The sequence below is a fragment of the Cyprinodon tularosa genome, unplaced genomic scaffold, assembly GCF_016077235.1.
Source record: "Cyprinodon tularosa strain WSP-4 unplaced genomic scaffold, ASM1607723v1 ctg316, whole genome shotgun sequence".
Taxonomy (NCBI): domain Eukaryota; kingdom Metazoa; phylum Chordata; class Actinopteri; order Cyprinodontiformes; family Cyprinodontidae; genus Cyprinodon; species Cyprinodon tularosa.
The window spans coordinates 440,474-460,635 of record NW_024039026.1 but is presented as its reverse complement, the minus strand read 5'-3'; the positions used below and the strand labels follow the sequence as shown (position 1 = coordinate 460,635).

General features: G+C 41.3%; 1 protein-coding gene across 4 annotated transcripts; it reads left to right on the top strand.

Annotated features, from left to right (window-relative positions):
• The first annotated feature begins 1,964 nt into the window (after positions 1 to 1,964).
• On the top strand, positions 1,965 to 20,151 carry iars2 (isoleucyl-tRNA synthetase 2, mitochondrial). 4 transcript variants are annotated; one of them, XM_038292708.1, is made up of 24 exons: positions 1,965 to 2,407; positions 3,253 to 3,375; positions 3,501 to 3,654; positions 3,733 to 3,881; positions 4,425 to 4,474; positions 4,573 to 4,682; positions 4,765 to 4,852; positions 6,336 to 6,451; positions 6,552 to 6,721; positions 6,825 to 6,915; positions 6,987 to 7,138; positions 7,225 to 7,385; positions 8,899 to 9,001; positions 9,290 to 9,383; positions 13,558 to 13,635; positions 14,118 to 14,226; positions 14,316 to 14,418; positions 16,829 to 16,951; positions 17,044 to 17,175; positions 17,250 to 17,356; positions 17,440 to 17,585; positions 17,671 to 17,861; positions 19,259 to 19,403; positions 19,605 to 20,151. In XM_038292708.1, the coding sequence occupies exons 1-24, from the start codon at positions 2,141 to 2,143 to the stop codon at positions 19,748 to 19,750; spliced, it is 3,108 nt and encodes a 1,035-aa protein (XP_038148636.1). In that variant the 5' UTR covers positions 1,965 to 2,140; the 3' UTR covers positions 19,751 to 20,151. The 4 variants fall into 4 exon arrangements, with proteins under 4 accessions (XP_038148636.1, XP_038148635.1, XP_038148634.1 ...); XM_038292707.1 differs by having other exon boundaries at positions 13,555 to 13,635; positions 17,674 to 17,861; XM_038292706.1 differs by having other exon boundaries at positions 2,141 to 2,407; positions 13,555 to 13,635.
• The last annotated feature ends 11 nt before the right edge of the window (positions 20,152 to 20,162 follow it).

Sequence of the window (20,162 nt, the reverse complement as noted above, 5' to 3'; positions counted from 1 at the left end):
TAACAAATAGATGCATATATTTAAACATCCATGCTTTTTAGATAAAAGGTAAAGTGGATAAAATTCTTTCAGGTTTGAGTTCTGGAGCGAACATCTTTTCCATTGTCATTACTTACCTACTTTTATCAATAATCATCCTGCATAAAATTGATATTTACAAGTACTAATATCTAGATAAATTGATTCTTTAATGTGTTTTTATATTAAAATAGTTATTTATCTATGATTTCACTAAAGACTCCTAGATGAATGCAGACACATCATTTTCCTTTTACCCCATAAAACACAAAATTTAGTTCTGAAAAGAGCAGGAATTCTGTACTTATCATCTTTAATGTTAGTATATTGGTGTGCATAATTAACCACAGTGTTTTTGTTATCAAGTAATTATGAATATATGGAAAAAAAATAGTAAGTAATATATGACAAATTAAAATGTTTGGAATATTCCACTTGATTATTAGGGGGGAAACAATGGTAGGGGTGGCCAATGATTGGGTAAGGGTGGCCATGGCCACCCCTGGCCCCCCATCTAGCTCCGCCCCTGTTATGAAAGACAACCACAACTTGTCAACTTCTTTTATTAGTTCTCAACCTGGCCTTAAAGTTGCTCAATAGAACAAGTTTTAGTTTCCAGTCTTTTTGCAGGGTGTTCCTTGTTGAAGGAGCAGAGTGAACAGAAGCTCTTTTACCCAGTACAATCCAGGTTAATGGAACAGGGAGCAACAGGTTATCATCACAATGCAAAATAAAGGAAGCAAAGCTTTTCAGTGAAATCAAATTACACATATATGAGGATAGAAGGCGAAGACTTATAGGTAAAAATGTACGAGTGTTCCAAACACCAGGTGGACAAGTTAGACCATATCACTCCATGATGAGTCGAGGCTCTTTATGAACCTATAAGAAGCATGATAAAAAAAGGGGATTGATGGCCTAGTGGTTAGAGCAGTGCGATTGTGCTCTGAGAAGGTTGCAAATACTCAGTTTGATCCCCACAGCCTCCACTCTGGGTCCCTGAGGAAGACCCTTAACCCCACACTGCTTCCCAGGCGCCGCACAGTGGCAGCCCACTGCTCCCCAGGGGATGGGTTAAATGCAGAGAGTTAATTTCTCCATTGTGAGATCAATAGAGTTCAATTTCTATCCTTTTTTTCTTTTTACACAGAGTCAATCTTATGTAGAGAGTGAGCTGATGCATTGATGTACAAGTCCTTATAGTCTAAAACAGATAAAAGTTATAGTGACAAGCCAGTTTCTTTTGTCTCAAGTTAATTTTTTTAACAAGACTGTCAATATGAGGCTTGCAATAAAGGGAGTCATCAAGTAAGATTCCAAGGTATTTGTACAGGTGAACCACATGAATGATGGACACACTCTGGGCGGAGCTACAGGAATATTCTAAGTGTTGGAAAGCATCATCAGTTTAGTCTAGTTTAGTTTAAACTGGGAAATGGTTGAAAGTAGGATGGGAAAACCAGTAGGACCATCAGAAACTGGCAGAGTGACTCAGAGTAACTTAAAGATAAATTAGAAATAACGAGGAAGAATTTGATTAAGTATCTATTATGTTGGGTTAAATTAAACAGTTTGGAAAAATAGTATTCATTTTTTTTTTTTTTTCTGAAGGTGAGTCTTGTTTCCTGTTTCCTTGTTTAACTCCTTATCAGTTGATGGCGGTAATGCACTGTAACTAGTTTCCCAACCGACATAAAACATTATCAGAAGAAGAAGTCCTCTCGGCCTTGAATGGAGTCTTAAAGGAATATTGGGAGATGAAGGAAATATAAAGGATATTCACAGATTAAGGAAAGCTTTATTTATTTATCTAAACAATACAAAATAAAAAAATAGAATTTGATGTAAAGTAATGTTGCTACACACTCGTGTACAGTAGGTGGCGGTATCCGCCGTAAAGTTGCCTGCGATCCACCAAAATAGAAAAGAAGAAGAAGAAGAAGAAGTCCTGTCTGCAAATTCTTCCGGGAGAAACACAAACTAATCAAACTAGAAGGACGAAATATGACAACACACTGAGTAACCTCAGTTGTAAAGCAGACACAGACCAGTTTAGCTTTAATTATTGGTAGTGTTACCCTTTTTATTTTTATTTTTACCCTTTGAATTGACTCCCCTCTCCATGCTGCTGTGCCGGGTGTCGCCAGTGTACCAGATGCTGGCTAGATGGGGACGGAGGTCACAGCAGGGAGGCCTTCTTCTCAGCCGCGCGGTGTCCTGCACCTCCAGCCGCTTAAGGGCTGCCAGTTCCGGGGAAGGTAACGCTCAGCCCGCGGACCCAGCCTCCACCCAGGCTCTGTACCGGGACACCGTACTCCTCCCTCAGACCGAGTTCCCCATGAAACTAGCCGGACAGAAGTTGGTGGAGCGGGAGCTTCAGATCCAGCAGGTAATGTGGTTCACAAAGCCCCGACAAACCCCTGCTGAATGTCTGTCTGCAAAACATGACTTTAGCTCAAGGATGCAACAGAGAAAATCCTGTATTTTATTAGAGTTTGTGCTTTGACATAATATAAAATTGTAGAAACTTTTCAGTTAATAAGTTTTTTTATGGTTAGGGGCATGTTTACATTTCCAAGCATAAATATTAGATTTTATTTATCATAAATGACGAGGGGGAATTGTTTAAAAAGTAGAAGTAGGACTGTGGTTTTGTTCTTATGCATACATAATTAACTCCCTCTGTTCTTAATTCCTTTAAAATGGTTGATTTGACCTAGTGATAACTCAGACTGCAGAGTTTAACTCCAGAAAAATAATTTCTTTGAAGCCTTTGGGTCTATATAGCGAACAACATTTGAACACCTAAAAAAACTCTATATACATCAAGGAGAAAGATGCTGTTTAGTTTAGTGCATATTAAGGTCGTATTTTTGTTCCCTAAAAACAAAAAAAGATTATTGCACCACCTAAATAAATAGAGAGAGAGAGATTTGGTCAGACTAGTGGCAAGGACACCCAACTGTGGAGGAGCTGTAGATTCCAGCAGCTCAGGTAGAGTTTGTTAAAGTGTTTGGTTTATAATCAGTCATGCACTCCAACATAAGCAGTTTAGTTTTTAGCTTGCACTGACAGTCCTGGATAAAACAAATCAGATGACTGGTTCGTCACTGGGTCTAATTGGAACATAATCCACAATCATTTTAATAAAAACAGTAAAAATATTTCAGTTAAAGCGGTTTCTGTGTTTTATTTTGGTTGAATGCTTTTGCTGGATCTTTTTTTTTTCTGCAGGAATGTGGTTTTGCAGACTTGTATTCATGGCAAAGAGAAAGGAAAAGCAAAAAAGAGTTCTGCCTTCATGACGGACCCCCTTATGCAAATGGAGACCCTCACGTTGGACACGCGCTTAACAAAGTAATTAATTTAGTGTTGTGTTTGATCTGCTTGCGTTTTAAAGCTGCTCCAAGAAGGCAGGTTTTTCTCAGAACATTTCAAATTTGCTCATAAGTCACAAAAACTCTTCTATAAATCTTATTCAGATCCTCAAAGACATCCGTAACCGTTTTGAGGTGTTAAGAGGACGTCAGGTCCACTACATCCCAGGCTGGGACTGCCACGGCCTCCCTATAGAGCTGAAAGCTTTGGGAGAACTAGGAACCAGCGGCCTCAGTCCTCTGGAGATACGACAGAAAGGTGAGTGTGAACATGTTAGTGCCTGATAGTCACAGAGACTTCCAGCTGTTCTAATGTTGATGTATTTTTGCTTTCCAGCTCGGGAGTTTGCTGAAGGGGCGATAGCTCGGCAGAAGGCTGCCTTCCAACGCTGGGGCGTCATGGCCAACTGGGAGCAGTGCTACTACACCTTCGATGGGGCTTACGAGGCTGCTCAGTTAAAGCTCTTCCAGGAAATGCATAACAAGGTGGGCACTAGTGCTCTGCAAACATAAAGTTTCATTTCCCCTTTTCCAGGGGTGGCAACCCAAACTGTTCAAAGAGCCATATTGTACCAAAAAAAACAAAAAACAAATCTTAGCCCCTTATGGCGAGAAATGCATTAGCCCACTATAAAAAACGACAACGTGGGCTTAAATATACAATACACATTCTTGATTATATGTTTTTTTCTGGAGCAAATATCACATCTTGTGACTAGTCTTCGTTGACAGAAATGTTAAAATGTATTGTTTAAATAAAAAAAAAAAAAAGTTTAATCAACCAAAACTTTTACGATCTGATTTCTGGATGCTCAGTTTACCTTCAGTTATTGCTTGGATATTTGAAAGGAACCTTAGAGAATGCAACATGTTTATGCAAATTAAATATGTAAAATATTCGTTGCATTCTAGTACTGTAACCCTTTAAGGTTTTTAAATGGTGAACTTTAACCTGAACTAGGTCCTTTAGCTATTAAAGTACTTTTAAATAACTTTGTCTGATGCTGCCATCCCTCCGTTGCTCTCCAGGGTCTGGTATATCAGGACTATAAACCCGTCTTCTGGTCTCCTTCATCCAGGTATGGCACCAACTTGCTGTCCATGTATTGAACATGTTAACTTCCTCTTTCAAACCTTCCTGCTGCTATCTTTTTTTATTTCTGTTTTCTTTTAACAGGACGGCTCTGGCTGAGGCCGAGCTGGAGTACAACCCTGAGCATGTGAGCAGAGCCATCTACGCCACCTTCCCTCTGGCCACGCTGCCGCCCAAGATCGCCTCAGAAGATGGTTATTCATTCACACTCATTATAGATTATTTAAAATAATCTGAGGGAGAGTGTGTGTGATGACTGTGTGGTTGTCTCGCTAGGTTTGGAGAATGTTTCGGTGTTGATTTGGACCACCCAGCCTTGGACCATCCCTGCAAACCAGGCAGTGTGCTACATGCCCAACGCCCAGTAAGTTCTCACTGAGATCAAAGAGACTGCTCTCAGTCTGGAAAGTCCTCAGCCTTAAATTTATAGTGGAGGATGTTCTTTTTCCGGGTGGATCATCAAAATAAGTGGTCCTCCTAATTGTCAATCAGTCTGTTGTAGGGCTGGGCGATATAGAAAAAAAGTATATCGATAAAAAAAAATGCATATTGATCGATATCGATAATTATTGAAAAGATTTGAAACCATATTTTATGTGCAGCTCTGCCTGGACTTTTTATAATATTGTTAAATGATTTAATTTTAATAAAAAAACACAAACACAGACTTCGAATTAAATCTTTATTTAACCAACTTTTTTAATCATAACAGAATTGTTTTAAAGAAAAATAACTTAAGAGACCTGAGTTATGTTATTAAATACGAATAAACTAAATTGACCAGAAAAGTGACCAAAATAAGTATAACAAATAAATAAATGCCCCCGCACCGCCGCCGCCGCCACCCCCGTTTCCTGCTTTAACCTGAGTTATTACTTTGAAGTTTCTGGCCCCTCAGCATTTTTATCTCAATTGTTAGAACTACGTGGGGAAACTGCCCAGAACTGAAAATATATATATATTTTCCCGAAATTCCCGAAGATTCCTCGGAGGAGAGCCGCGCCGGGGCCTACACAGCTCGTACTCCTGCGGGTGTAAGCGGCTGAGATGATAAAAAAAAAAAAATTTCGTTGTGTTATCAGACTGGTTTTCACTGGTTCCCGACACATTTTACAGATGACTGTGGTTTGTTTTTGGTCCGACTTGCCATGACCGAAATACTGCCAGACTGCCGAACTACAAAACCCTTTCTTTGGAACAATTTCCTCCGCCTCTCCTTGCTGCGACATCTTCATGTGCTCTGTGTTGTGGTTTGAGAGGGCGGCGCTAGGTGACGGCATGCCTGGGTCCGCGATTGTGATTGGTTGGGAGGAAGCAGTGACTAGCATAAACCTACATGCTTAGGCTACAATGAGAATGAAGGAAAACTGCTTTTCTTTTTTATCGAACTTTTATCGACCCTCTTTTTTTCTATTTCGCCACACGTCTATCGATCGATATATATCGTTATTGAATTATCACCCAGCCCTAGTCTGTTGATATGTTTACGTAAGGCTGTCCTACATGCTCGTCCCTATTTTCACTTACCAGTGGTCAGTCTGACATAGTGGAAAAATTGCAAATCTTCTTTTGGAAAGTAAGCTTGTATGAGCGATGCAAACAGCAGATTTTAAACAGAGCGTGCACGAGGAGAAATGTGCTCATGCACACTCTCGCACATGTTTAATAGGCGTTCCCTCTCAGGAGCGGGTACAGGGTTGTGCATGTGTGCCAGAGTGGCAAAAATCCTCCACTATACCTTTAACAGTGAAGGTCAAATTTTACGTATGGTTGTGCTGATCCTTCATTCTTTGGCCATTATGCTAAAAAATTAGATCCTAAGTCTGATTCCTGTTTCTGGATTCCAGGTACTCTGTGGTGAAGAGGGCAGACACTTCCCAGCTGCTGCTGCTGGCAGCTGAACGCACGGCGAGCCTCGCAGCGCTGCTCGGCACAGAGCTGCAGACTGTAGCCACCTTCACAGGTAAAGCCATTTCAGAGCACGGCTGAATTTAATCAGTTACGTTAAACTGACTCTGCCTTATTTTACAAACATTTATTTATTTATATATTTTTTTTGGAAGGTTTGCAGCTGGAAGGTGGCACCTGCAAACACCCCACCATTCCTGATAAGCAAATTCCGTTGTTGCCAGCCAACCATGTGACCATGGGGAAAGGGACAGGATTGGTCCACACTGCACCAGCTCATGGGATGGATGACTACAGCGTGGCGTCACAGTTTGATCTGCCTGTGGTAATCAATATTACTTCCACATACAAAATTAACACAAGACAATATTTTAATATTAAATGATGTGTTATTTGCATTTTTATGTGAATATTTGCTTTGGTTAAAGGAGTGTATGGTGGATGAAGACGGCAAGTTCACCGAGCTTGCAGGACCTGAGCTGCAGAACCTGTCTGTGATCACTGAAGGAACTCAGAGAGGTAGATGGCGTCTGAGTAGCCTTCATTATTGTTCCTAAATGTTTTCAAAACTACATTACCGCCTGTTTTAGTGATTTCCATGCTGCAAGAGAGTGGCGCTTTGGTTCTGGAGGAGCAGTGTGTCCACAGCTACCCGTATGACTGGCGGACAAAGCAGCCGGTGGTCATCAGACCCAGTAAACAGTGGTTTATCAACACTGCATCACTGAAGCACAAGGCAAAGGTAAACATTCTGCCAGAGGAGCTCAGGTAATAGTTTCATTCCTGTCTCAGTGAATCTTCTCACACAGTGTTTGTCATCGTCGGCAGGAGGCGCTGCAGAAAGTGCGTGTTTTACCAGAGTCGGCAAGAGGAAGCCTGCTGGCCATGCTGGACAGACGGACGTACTGGTGCATCTCCAGGCAGCGGAGCTGGGGGGTCCCCATCCCAGTGTTCTATCACAAAGAGACCGGGGAGCCTCTCATAAACACGTAGGCCCAACGCTGCACAAACTAAAACAACAATAGTCTGCTGCTGTTTTTATATTTCTAAAAAAATTATTTTTTTTCTGTAGAAACTATAAATATTTTTGTTTTGCAATTTTATTTAGATTTCAAATCATTCTGGCTTAAACATGTATTTAAATGTACTCTTTATCAGATGATGTCCCAAAAATTAGAAAATTTCCGTAAAAAAAAAAAAAATCTTGTCTTAAATCTGTGGGTTTTTTTTCGTTATCTTATGCAGGCCAGTTAGTTATATATCAACGGTCATCTGTCAATCAAATTTTTTTGGTCATAGCATCTTGATTCATATGTTGCAGTTAATATACGCAACGGTTAAAATAAGAATCATTTCCTTTCCCATTGAGTTCCGTCCCAGTGTTCACGGCAAAGGCTCAAACATGTACGGCTGTAAGCCTTCTACACCAAACCAAGCTTCTGCCGCCCTTGCGTCCTCTTCCACAACATCTTCGTCCCCGCTTTCCTCCTCTAAATAAAAAAATGGATAACGGAGGAGACTCATCCACGACCTCCGACACTAAACTCTCCTCCTCTTTCATGTTTCCTCTGTCCATAGCGTTCCTTGACAGTGTCGTTTCTAAGTCACCAATTTAGTGCTACTTGGTCCCAATGGAATTTCCTCTTGGAACCTACTAGCACTAAGTTGCTAACTGGTTAGCAAGATTCTTCCGAGACACCAACCACAACCAAACTTGCTTGCGAACCTTCCGCCACGACAATCTTGCCCCTCTGCTAAAAGGCCAATCACATTCACCTTATTCACCCGTGTAAAATGCAATTGTTGGAATAGCCGTTTCCCTACGATTTAAAAAAAAGAGAAATTCCCTGATCCTTAAAGGCTGGTTATCCTCCTACAGCAATGTGTAGGAGTGAGATTGTTGCAGATATTTTTGATTTATGCCAAATATTGAAGCGTGGTCTGCGCTGTTATTCCAAGCCACAACGTAAAAGAGACAATCGCCAACTAGCTGTGGGTCTAGATACAGCCGAGGCGGTGAGGAAGTGGGGATAAGTCTGTGCGAGGAGGGACATGAGGGCCAAAAAGAGCGGGGATCTAGGTTGAAAAAGGCTCCCAGCGTTCTTGCGCACCTCGCTCTTCTAGCTGGTCCATCTTCACAAGTCGTTTTCCACAATGGCGGTCATACAAACAAAACAAGCCGGTAAGGTACCTAACAGGAAATAGGCATAGTGTAGAGCGGATGTAGATTTGACCAATCAGAGGCCTCCTGTCACATACAATTTGGAAGAGGTGCAGCAGGGTGTCTGCGGAAGGGGCGGGGCATACCTGCGTTCACTGCGACACACGCAGACGACCTGGTTTCTGAGCATAGATCAGCCTTTAGAAGCAGTTTGATGCCTGTTGTTGTCTCCTGCTCCTCCTTTCTTTATTGATTACTTCTGTAATTTCCTCACAAGCACCTGTATTGACTTTAGTTTGCTTGTTGAGAAGCTTGATCTGACAACCATTGATCCTCTGCAGGTACACTGTGTCCCACATAGCAAAACTCTTTAAAGAAAAAGGCAGCGACTGTTGGTGGGAGCTTCCCATCGAGGCTCTGCTGCCCCCAGAGGTTCTCAAGAAGGTGAGTTAGCATCATCTGAAAGTGATAGTAAGATTAAATATTCCTTTGGATAAAGGAAATACATTTTAACTTTCAATGTAGCTGCAGCTAAACTGCATAAGTTTTGCATAAGTTTTGTAATATCCATGTTTTATCATCCCAAATGGAAACAAATGTAAGATGTAAGCAAAATGTTCATAAATTGTTTATAAGATTGGATTCAACTTTTATTTCCATTGCAAAACGCTTCTGAGTCAATACTGTAAATAAGATGTTCTAAGATTTTTCTGGGATGTTTTTGCTTTTCAGAGTAAAGCAGGACCTGTGAGCGACTATGTTCGAGGAGATGATGTTCTGGACATCTGGTTTGACAGCGGAGCGTCATGGGCGGCTGTCCTGGAAGGTATGAATACATTTCCTTTAATGGGTTCAGGTTTGATTAAACACAATGTTTCAGAGAAAAAAGTCAAATATGGTTGTTATAACAACTTTTGGTTTGGAGGATAGATGGCTGAGGAGGGAAACCTGAGGGTTTATGTGTCTTAAGCCCGCACTTCAAACTGTACCTCCTGACAGAGAAAAAGGAATCGGAGCCATTTATCTGTTAACCTTTAATTAATTTCAGTTTATTTATGTAGCGCCAATTCACAACACATGTCATCTCAAGGCACTTTACAGTTCACCAGATCATTCAGTCAAATTGATTAAAAGTTTTCTATCGAAGCAAAACCAGTTTATTGCATCGACTCAATGACTCAAATGCAATCCCTCACACTAAGCATGCTTGTAGCGACAGTGGAGAGGAAAAACTCACTTTTAACAGGAAGAAACCTCCAGTAGAACCAGGCTCAGTGTGAACGGCCATCTGCTGAGGCCGACTGGGGTTCAAGGAGACAGATATAACTTACCTCCTCTGTTTGAGGAACAGATTTTTCATTGATGCTGGAGGCTTCAGTTCACTGATCCTTGATAGACTTTAACACAGAGAACGGTGAACCTCACCAGAGTTACCGGCCAGTTTCTGTTGGAGCATGCATGTTTTTCATCTCCTCCTTTTTCATAGGATAATCACCAACAGGTTAAATATCAGTGTCAGAGCAGAGTTTTCCAGAACTTCAGTTCTAAACCAAATGCTGTGTGCATTGGAACTTGGAAATGTGTGTTTTCTGTTTACAGTTTATTTTCCGGATTGTTTTTTTCTGAACTTGAAGATCTGTTTCTGTTTCACTAAACTTTAGAAGAGCTCTTCATAATTTTTTTTGACACTAAGTTGTTTAATGATTTACATCCCAGGTCAGAAACTGGGTTTATTGCCGACATTTCTAAGTCATATAAAGTCTGAAGGTGGAGATGCTTGGTTAAGATCCAGCTTGAGGACAAGTTGGGTGTGTGTCATTAAATTTATTTGATACACGATCTTTTAAACTTATCAGTCAGCTGCAGGGAAGCTTTTTGTTCCCATGTTTTCTTTTTGATCTGTTTGAAGCTCTATGGATTGCTGTGGCAACACATTTAAACAAGATCGACTTACTTAACCCCAGTTCTTTAATTACGGAGCGAGGTGTTTCATTATGTGAATTGCCTTCGGGTGAGACCAACTACGGAAACTCCAATGACACCAAGTCTGTCCCTGACAGACAGGTTGATTGTTGCAATGCTGTACCTAGGACCCGCCCCCTGATACTCCTACAATCATTCTAGAATGGTTTCTTACCGTCTTTTCAAGAAGGGCGGTGCGGGTGAAACATCTCACTTTGTTGTCAAAGAACTGGGATTACGTGACTAAATGTTCTTTTTCTAACTTCATGCAGTGTTTCACTATGGGAGATATAGCCCACTCCTGAACAAACATGCAAACATGTTTCCTGAAGCAGAGGATCATCGCTGTACATCAGTGACTTCACAAAGAGTTCAGAGACATCCAGCCTGTAAAACTACATAAACGTGTGGGGTGAAGCCCACCTGGCTGCAGAACAAACATCCTGGGCAGAAATGCCACTGAAGAGGGCCCATGAGGTAAACGCACCTCTAGAAGAATGTGCCATGAACCCATGAGGAGGTTGCAAACGTCTACAGCTGTAGGTTAGAGAGATGGCTTCCAGTGAGAAGAACCCTGATGACATACGGGCTTCCCCACGACACCAACCGATCTGGCCACATGCATGTGCAGAGCTCGAACAGCACATAGTCTATTAGGATGTCCGTCCCCTTCAGAGGAAAAAGACTGAGCATGGAATGCCTTAAGCTGAACTGAAGGGCAGCTATAAGCAGAATCTACCACCTTCGACACAAAAACCAGGTTAGTATGCAGGCAGACCTTAGAAAGCCCAGGAGTAAAGTGTAAACATGAAGAGCTAACAGACAAGGCCTCAAGCCCATTGGGACGTTTTGCCGCGGTTGGGGGCAAGAAGAAGAAGAACCTCCGGAGGCTTGGATGGGTGAATGCAAAGCGTCTCTGGTACAATCGATGGATCCCAAAGTGGAACCGGGGATCTTGCAAAAGGCAGTTTACGGCGGCCCCCTTCACATTAGTGGATGTTGCCCCACTGACTTGTCTCCAAAACGACATGGTAAATAATAGTTGAGATAAGCTTTGCACTTGTAAACTAAACCCTGTAGGAAACATAAGATATCAACTACAGAGCACTGAAAAGGAATGACCTGTCTCACTGTGCACCATTTCTCTAAAACCGGCCACTTACAGGCATAATGACTGCTGGTGGAAGGCAATCTGCAATCTGGCAGTATTCAGGTTGCATCTCTCACGGGCCAAGACTACAGTGACAGAGTGGTGAGAATGGTAAACCTCCCTGATGGCCATAGACGTGCCAAAGCATCCAGCCTGAGAGGTGCGCCTTTGTCTTTAAGGGAGAAGAACAACAGATATTGCGTGTTATCTTGCACGACGAAGAAATCTATGCTGGCCCGGCTGTACCTCTGCTTAATTTACTCCATCACTTGTGGGTGCAGAGTCCAGTCCCATACAGGGGGCTTCCCCTGCGACAAGCGAGCGCCCATGTTCAGTGTCCCTGGAACATGAGTCACCCGGAGAGATAAGAGTCTGGTACTCCTTCCCATGATTAGAATGCCTCTTTGGAGATTGATGTACAACCTGAAACGGGCGCTGAAGCCTGGACACAATATTCAGCAGACAAACTGAAAGTTTTAAACAAGTTTATTCAAAAAACAAAAAGAGGACGACAGAAACTCCTCGGAGCGGGTTCTCTGATTGTCTGGTTGAGAGTTCAGTCCGATATTTTGAGAGCAGAAACCCGGAGGGAGATTTCCGCCACTTACGGTCGTTACAGCTTCAGAGCGCAGAGTGTGGGGGAAGCTGGCGCCAGCCGACGCAGAGCCAGCAACAGTGTTCTAATGGCATAATCCAAAGTTGAAATCCAGTCCAGAACAATTTCAGAAACCAGGTGATCCAAGAGCCGAAGAGATATCCAGGGAGAATCCAAGCTGAGGTCAGTGAAACAGTTCAGTAACCAAAATCCAGGCAGTCAGACCAAAAATCAAACTAAGCAGAACAGACAGTGAAAAAGGCAAAAATAGAAAATACATGGGTAAAAAGCTGATCAGAATTTAACAGCACAGAAAACTTACTAAGAACGCTGGAGTTACTCACACCGGGACTGCTTGAATAATCCGGCGCTGATGGCAGAAGTACAAACAGCATAAATAGCTGCTGGGACCTGGTGAATCAGATCGGCAGTAATCAGCCGCAGTTCCAATTGGGCAGGTGAGCAGGAGCAGAGGCTTGGCCAAAGCCAACCATCAGTGCCAGGATTATGACACAACCACTGAGTTGTCCATCTTCACTAACACATGCTGACCCTGCAGAAAACGAAGGAAGTGTTTCAGCACTAGAAACACGGCCCTAAGTTCCAAACACAGTGATGCGCACTTCGGCCAGATGTGTTTCCCAGGTGCCGTTCTCAGACCTGCCTGACAAGGGGGCTCCCCATCCTGTCAACGATGCATCCAATGTCATGGTTATCCTCGAGGACACAATGCCTAGTAGGACCCCTGACATCCTTGCTAAACTCCATTGGGGCCATTGACAGCCTGAATGGGATGACCTGGTATTAAACTTCTTCCCCCATATGCAAAGTTAAGGAATTTCCTTTGTGCCCGAGGTACATCTTTGGAAATACCAAACTTTCTGTCAGGGACAGACTTTGTGCCATTGGAGTTTCTGTAGTTTGTCTCACCCAAGGCAATTTCTATAGTGGAACACAGAAAGAAGTCAGAAAAAGAACCAACATTCAGTACATCTTCTGCCAATTCAAAAGTCAAAATCAAACAAAACTCCAGCAAAAGTATTCTTACACCTTGAATGGTATCTAAAGGATTTTTCAAACCATTGTTTATTTTCTTATAAACTTCTACTTGTCCAGCGACTCAAACTTACTTGAAAATTCTAATAGAATATAAAAAGGTGATATAAATGTGGATCATATTCCAAGCAACTCCAGATGTTTTCTAAACCACTACACACGACTGTTAGACCAAATAAGACGTCCTAACACTGAGCTTGTCTCTTAAACATCTGGGTGTGTTGTGATTTCTAGAAGACATGGAGGAGGAACCCAAGGAGCCCGAATCCCGTCTCAGCTGGCTTCCTGGCTCACTTCGCAAACCTCTAGTCCCAGGTTATTCAGACATCTACCTGCAGCGAGTGCTGGCTCTCAGACCTTCGCTTGTCTCCTCATCTTGGCCTCAAACATGTTTATGTGCTTTAAAGACTGTTTCCAAAGTCCAGTTTGGGGGGTAGATTAAGTGCTTGGCATGAATGTAAATCTCTCACTGCTGTCTGCATGCAGGAGTTGAAGCAGGATATTTTCCCCCACTGAGCACCTTTATTTCTTTTTCCAGGATTGGTGCAAACTCTGCTCCTTTTTTCTGTCTCCTTTTTTGTTGTTGAATGGGTTGGGTCTCTCTAATCCTTTGTAGATGATCTAACCTTTATTTTTGGTCAGGAGTGGACGGATGCACCCTTTCTATTTAACAGCGGCTGATCTTCTTGACTCCTTTCAGACTTTTCTGTTTTTTGGGGGATAGAAACTAACCATTCTGTGCATCTTTACTTCATCTTTTTGCCTCATTCCTCACCTTCTCCTCTGCCTCCTTGCAGAGTCTGACCCCAGAGCAGATGTATATGTGGAGGGAAAGGACCAGCTTGGAGGCTGGTTCCAGTCTTCCCTGCTCACCAGTGTGGCCGTTAGGAACAAAGCCCCCTTTAAGTGAGTGTCGTCTTAAATATGTCTGCAGGCAGGAACTGTATTTATTACGTTTCATCTATTTTAGATTAAACATGTGTGATGTTTTGTAGATCTCTGGTGGTCCATGGCTTTGCAATCAGTGAGAAAGGAGAGAAGATGTCCAAGTCTCTGGGGAATGTTGTGGATCCTGATGAGGTCATTAATGGAACAAAGGTGAGCAAGGAGCGAAAAAATACGTTCTGCGGACAAACAAAAAGGAGAGGAAATTAAAATATAGAAACGTATCAAGAGAGAACAGAAGGACATGGAGAGAATGATGGTTGTGTGATTTCTACAAGTAGTGGTGAGACGAGATAAAAACTTAATTAAGTTAATGACAAGGTCTGTAATTAATTTATCCCAATTAATCGTATTTTAATTGAAAACCATTTATTGACAAAATAAACCGACCTCAGCTATTGAATAATCATATGAGCACAGCAATGCAGATATTTATTATTTATTAATCCATTATTTAGGTTATTCCACCATCAAATTGTTTGAAAGTTATAATGATTTAGCTTTAATTAGAAATCCCTGATATTTTATGCAACTTCTTTAAAAAAAAATGCACTAGTATTAACTCTACATGAACATAAATTGTAACACAATTATTTCCATTAATTTTGATTTAAAAAAAGGAAATGTACACTGGTAAAACGATCTAGAAATAAGTACAAATTTCTTAAATTACGGTAAGTGTATTTACCCTTGATCTAAGTAGGTAAATGAGATAATTTGCCAATGGAATTAGTATTTTTACTCTTAAAATAAGATAATTAGATAATATGCACTTGAAATAAGACGATGCAATTGTGTTTTCTTATTTTCAATGTAAATTGTCTTGTTCCATTGGCAAAATGTCTCTATTATCTCCTCAATTCAAAAACAAATGCAGTTATTTTAAGAAAAAAATACTTATATAGATTTAGATTTTTGCAGTGTATATATATGACAGGCAACAAGTAACAAGTAACACAATATTGCCAGATCTAGGGCAGTTCAGCTCTGCATAAAGGATTGCTTAATAAATGCTAATTAGTGAAATTCCAGCAAAAAAGCCAGTTGGAGTGGTTCATTTAAACCGGGCATACACTGTACGATTTTTTTTGCCCTTTTCGGTCCGACTTTCCTGTCGTGCAAGAATTTTATCAATCAGATTGACTTTCAGCTTGATCATGCGTTGTACATGGTGTAGTGTACAGGGGGTAACGAGGAGCGATTAGCCTCTCATGACCACCTCCCCATCAGGAATCGTGAGGTCGGGAGAAAATCAAACATGTTTGAAATTCAGTCAGCCGTCGTGGGCAAATCGCTCAGTGCACAAACAGGATTCTTCATCTTCCTCTAACGTGAAAACACAGAAGCATGGCGGGGCTGCGGGTGAAATGGAGTTCTTTCTGTAAAACTGACAGACCGTAGTAGCCACATTAGCTCAGCCATGTCTTTAAATACATTGTCGCCTTTTTCTTTTTAGGGCTTTCAGCACAAAATTGCACAAATTGCCAAGGCACAAATTTCTCTCTAGTGAGCTTCATATTCCTTTTCTACTCGATTGGCATCCTGATAGACGAGTAGCACCATCTCACTGTGGAGCTGAGCCCGACATGGTTTTTAGACGTACAGCTTGAGCAGGCATATCGCATCAGAGCGTCGGGCTGCACATTGCCAGAATATGCATTGTTAGCTTTAAACTTAAACTATACGACGAAACCCTGCGGTTTCGTCGTATAGTGTGAGCCGAAGCTGCGTGCAATGATTGAAAAAAAAAAAGATTGAAAACATCTACATGTCTGTACATCTTCTTTTGGCATTTGACCAATTAAATGAGTCCCTGACGATATATTACCTACTGTAAATTTAGTTGGAAAAGAAGTTAACAAGTTGAGGAAAAAAGCTTAAAAGCTAATTGAAAAGTTAGAAAATAAAGTTAAAAAATGATTGCGCTAATTTTAATTTTTTATTTATGCTCTAAGGTTATGTTGTAACAAAAACAAACGTTGTTTTTTTCATTCTGTGACTGTTTTTCATGAGTTTCATATTGAAGCACTGTCTTTATTTCTCCTAACATATTAGGGCAAGTGACCGTTTTTTGTTATTAGATTTACCTTAATTTTTGCCTGCAAAATATACATGTTTTTGGTTTTGCTTTGGTGGCGCAATGGTTAGGGCACACAACCTTAGTCCTCGACATGGCTGACCCGGGTTGGAATCCTACTTGTGGTCTTTTGCCGCAGGTCTCTCCCCTTCTCTTATACCCCCTTTCCTGTTAGCCTACTGTCCAAAAAACAAGCCACTGGTGTGGTTAAAAACTCAAAAAATAATAAAATATACATATTTTTTTAATTTCACAAAAGTAACAAGGTCCTGTCCTCCAATAACACTGTTGGCTTTAAATGTTAATTTTTAAAGTATTTAAATAAGTGCCCCATAAAGGTTAAATGCATAAAGTGTTTCTGAGTAATTAATTGGAATTAACTTGTTAAAGTCCCAGCCCTAATGTTTAAAGGCCATTAAGAGCAGAGCAAATATTTCAAAAAGGAAAAAAACAAACATTTCAGGTAACTTGGTGTCTCTGTGTCAGGACGGCAGCTTAGCAGCATACGGGGCAGATGTGCTTCGCTGGTGGGTCGCTGAATCAAACGTCTTCTCTGAAGTCCAAATTGGTCCAAGCGTCCTTAACTCGGCCCGAGACAGCATCAGTAAGGTACCGACACAGAAGGATGGATCCGTTCCAAATCTTTCCCTTGTTTTTGCCTCCTGGTCCTCATTTCTCTTCCTCCTGGTTTTCTCTTCCAGTTGAGAAACACTCTCAGGTTTCTGCTGGGAAACCTGCAGAGCTTCGACCCACATCAGCATGCTGTGGACCCCAAAGAGATGTACTATATTGATCAGTACATGCTGCATATGCTCAGGGAATACAGTATGAAGGTATGTTAAAGCTGGACTTGGGTCAATGGTTCTTCTTTTTCCTGAAGGTCTTAAGAATGATGCTTTTGGTTCAGGTTACAGACGCCTACAGTGAGTTTGATGCTGGCAGAGTCATCCGTATCCTTCAGGCCTTCATCACCAGAGAACTGTCCAGCTTTTATTTCAGCATCATAAAGGACAGGTAAAGGATTTCCTCGGCTTTCTAGATACATATTTCCAGCAGGCTTTGTCCATGCATTGCTTTCTGACTCCTCCTTCATTCAGGCTGTACTGCAGTCCAGAGGACTCGTTGGGCAGGAGATCATGTCAGACCGCTTTGGAGGAAATTCTGGATGGAGTGACTCGATCTGTTGCTCCCATCCTGCCACATTTAGCAGAGGAGGTCTATCTGCATGCCCCAGGACATGATGGTACGTTTGGATTAGTTATGAAATCACCTGAATATTAGCAGTTTATTTGCTTCTTAACAAGAAATGATCTTGATTTTTGCAACAGAAGCCGATACGTTATTCAAAAGCGGGTGGATCAAAAGCAGCTCTGTGTGGAGGCGGCCAGGGTTGGAGGAGGCAGTGGAAGGAGCCTGTGCCATTCGTGACTCCTTTTTGTCTTCAATTCCTGGTAAAAATGCTGGCCAGTATGATCTGACGATCGCCATTGAAGCAGGACTTCTTTTTGAGCTCATGGAGGTAAGAATATAAAGATTTAAAGAGCATAAACGATTAAAACAAGATTAAATCTGTTGGTTTTAAAACATAAATGCCACACCTCACTTTAGAGGAACATTTTTCAGGCCTCACTGCCTTAAGAAGATTGGTAAAAAAAAATGGGGCAATTTTGGTAAATAGCAATAAGGAAATAAATTCATTACTTATCAAAACATTATTTTCTTAAAATCCATCCAGGGAGTCTTCAGAGGCTCAGATGAAGGCCGGAAATAAGACTTTTGTCGCAATGATGCAGACATCAACAGAGCAGCTGCTTTGCTTAGCTCTTAGCTTAGCTTTTAGCTTAGCAATGTCTTTTTGGATGCTTTGTGTTGGTAAGCACAAATACGGTGCCAGTTGGAGTGCAGGCTCAGGTGTTGTTCAGTGTTCATGAGCAAGGCAGGTCTGGGACAGGTTTTTTTTCCCCCCCATTGGAATAATTATTTTAATAAAACTTCAACATCAAAATTATAAATAGGTATGGAATTGTTGTTATTCAATACCTCTATTTAAAAATTGCCTCTTTTAATCTCCATTGTTTTAAAAAATATATTTACTTTGTTCACAATTTGTAGCAAGTAATCTCCCCCCTTTTATTACATTAAATTATCCTTGTAACCAGAGTGCGAAATACGGGGGGTCCGGGGGGGCTTGACCCCCCCCCCCCCCCCAATTAACCCATGAGACCCCCTGAAAGCCTCAAAAGCAAAATTTAAAGGGGTTCTTAAATTGTGTCAGAAAAATTTAAAATAAAATATTTTTTTGTCAATAATGGTCACTAAAATATTTTTATGCTCAACATGTCTAGTATTTAAAATTAAAAACATTTATTCACAAATATGTTCTGGTTTTTTTCCAAGTATAGCCAGCCAATCCTGTGTGCATATGCAAATTAGCCATGTGCACGCTAAACAGAAGAAAGATGTAACGGAGCAGAAGAAGTTAGTTTTCCCAGCATGCACTGGGCAGCATGTTCAGTATTAAAACATGTAACTTAACCTGGAAAAGATTGACATTTACTGGCAGCTTCTATTTGTTACTGTTCTTATGTCTGTTATATCATCAGAGTTTCTGTTATAATCTGAAGTACTTGTTGTTTCACTATGAGTCTGGAAGGTATGTCCGTTAATGAAAATTTAGATCGGTATTGCCCAACAATCGGGAGATGGGGACCCCCCCAAATATTGACAGGTATTTCGCACACTGCTTGTAACCATAAATTTAGATGTTAAAAAATTGTAGATAAATTTGTGTTTCCAGAAAAAGTGAATTCTTCAACTCAAAGATCAGTAAATCAGAGAATCAATCCATCTGATCTGCCAACAGCTGCTACTAATCAGCCACATTCAAACAAACTGCTAACAAGGATTTTCTCTCAGTCTCTCCAAGAAGAGCCCAGCTCCACCAGCTCCCAGCTGGCTGAGCTGATGATGGCAGCACGAGTCAACCTGATCAGCGAGCTTCCCCGTGACCTCCCTCCAGGTGCCCTGCTGAGTCAGGGTACCTTCCTCATCAATCTAGAAGGTGAGATATCTTGAATTGGACCTGTTCATCATCCAGAAGCTAAACTTTGTTGTAATCCTTTAAAGCATTTTGATCAGTAGTTTTTAAGCCTATTTAAAGAACAATAAACCTTTTTTTAAGGTGACTTACTTCCTTGCATCAATCAAGCCAAACATAAAAACAGAAATAAGACCTTTTTTCCTTGTTAAATTTGCATTTTAGGGGGTGTAATCCGTGAGGAAAGTCCCTACAGCATCGCCGTGACGCCCACTTCTGCCGCTCGCTGTCCACGCTGCCGGCGCTACACCTCGGAGTCCACGGACTGTCTTTGCCCGCGCTGCCAGACTGTCGTTTCACATGCCGGCTGACGTGTTACCAGGACAACCAACACACTTCGTTATCCAGAAGTGGCTTTACGCTCCCAGTGGAAAATGTAAAAGTGATGTCACTCCAGCTAGTAAGGAAAGCGCTCAAAACCAGTAAAAGGTTTATATTAATACACAATCACTGCAGATGTAAAATAATATAAAGTCTCAAGTTGTTGCTCTTCTGCTTTCCCACATTTCCTCATTGAACTCAAAACAGAAGTGCTGAACTCTACTGTAAATAGTTGGGAGGTTTAAAAAGATGTGATTTGACTGTTGAAGGGAAGCTCTTGTTTAAATGTGTCACTATGTGGCTTTAGTTTGAAGAGAAGAAGGTATGGGCGACTTCCTGTACAAATCTACAATTGTATAATAAAATTAGTTGCTTTGATAGAAACTGCAAATGTTTGAAAGT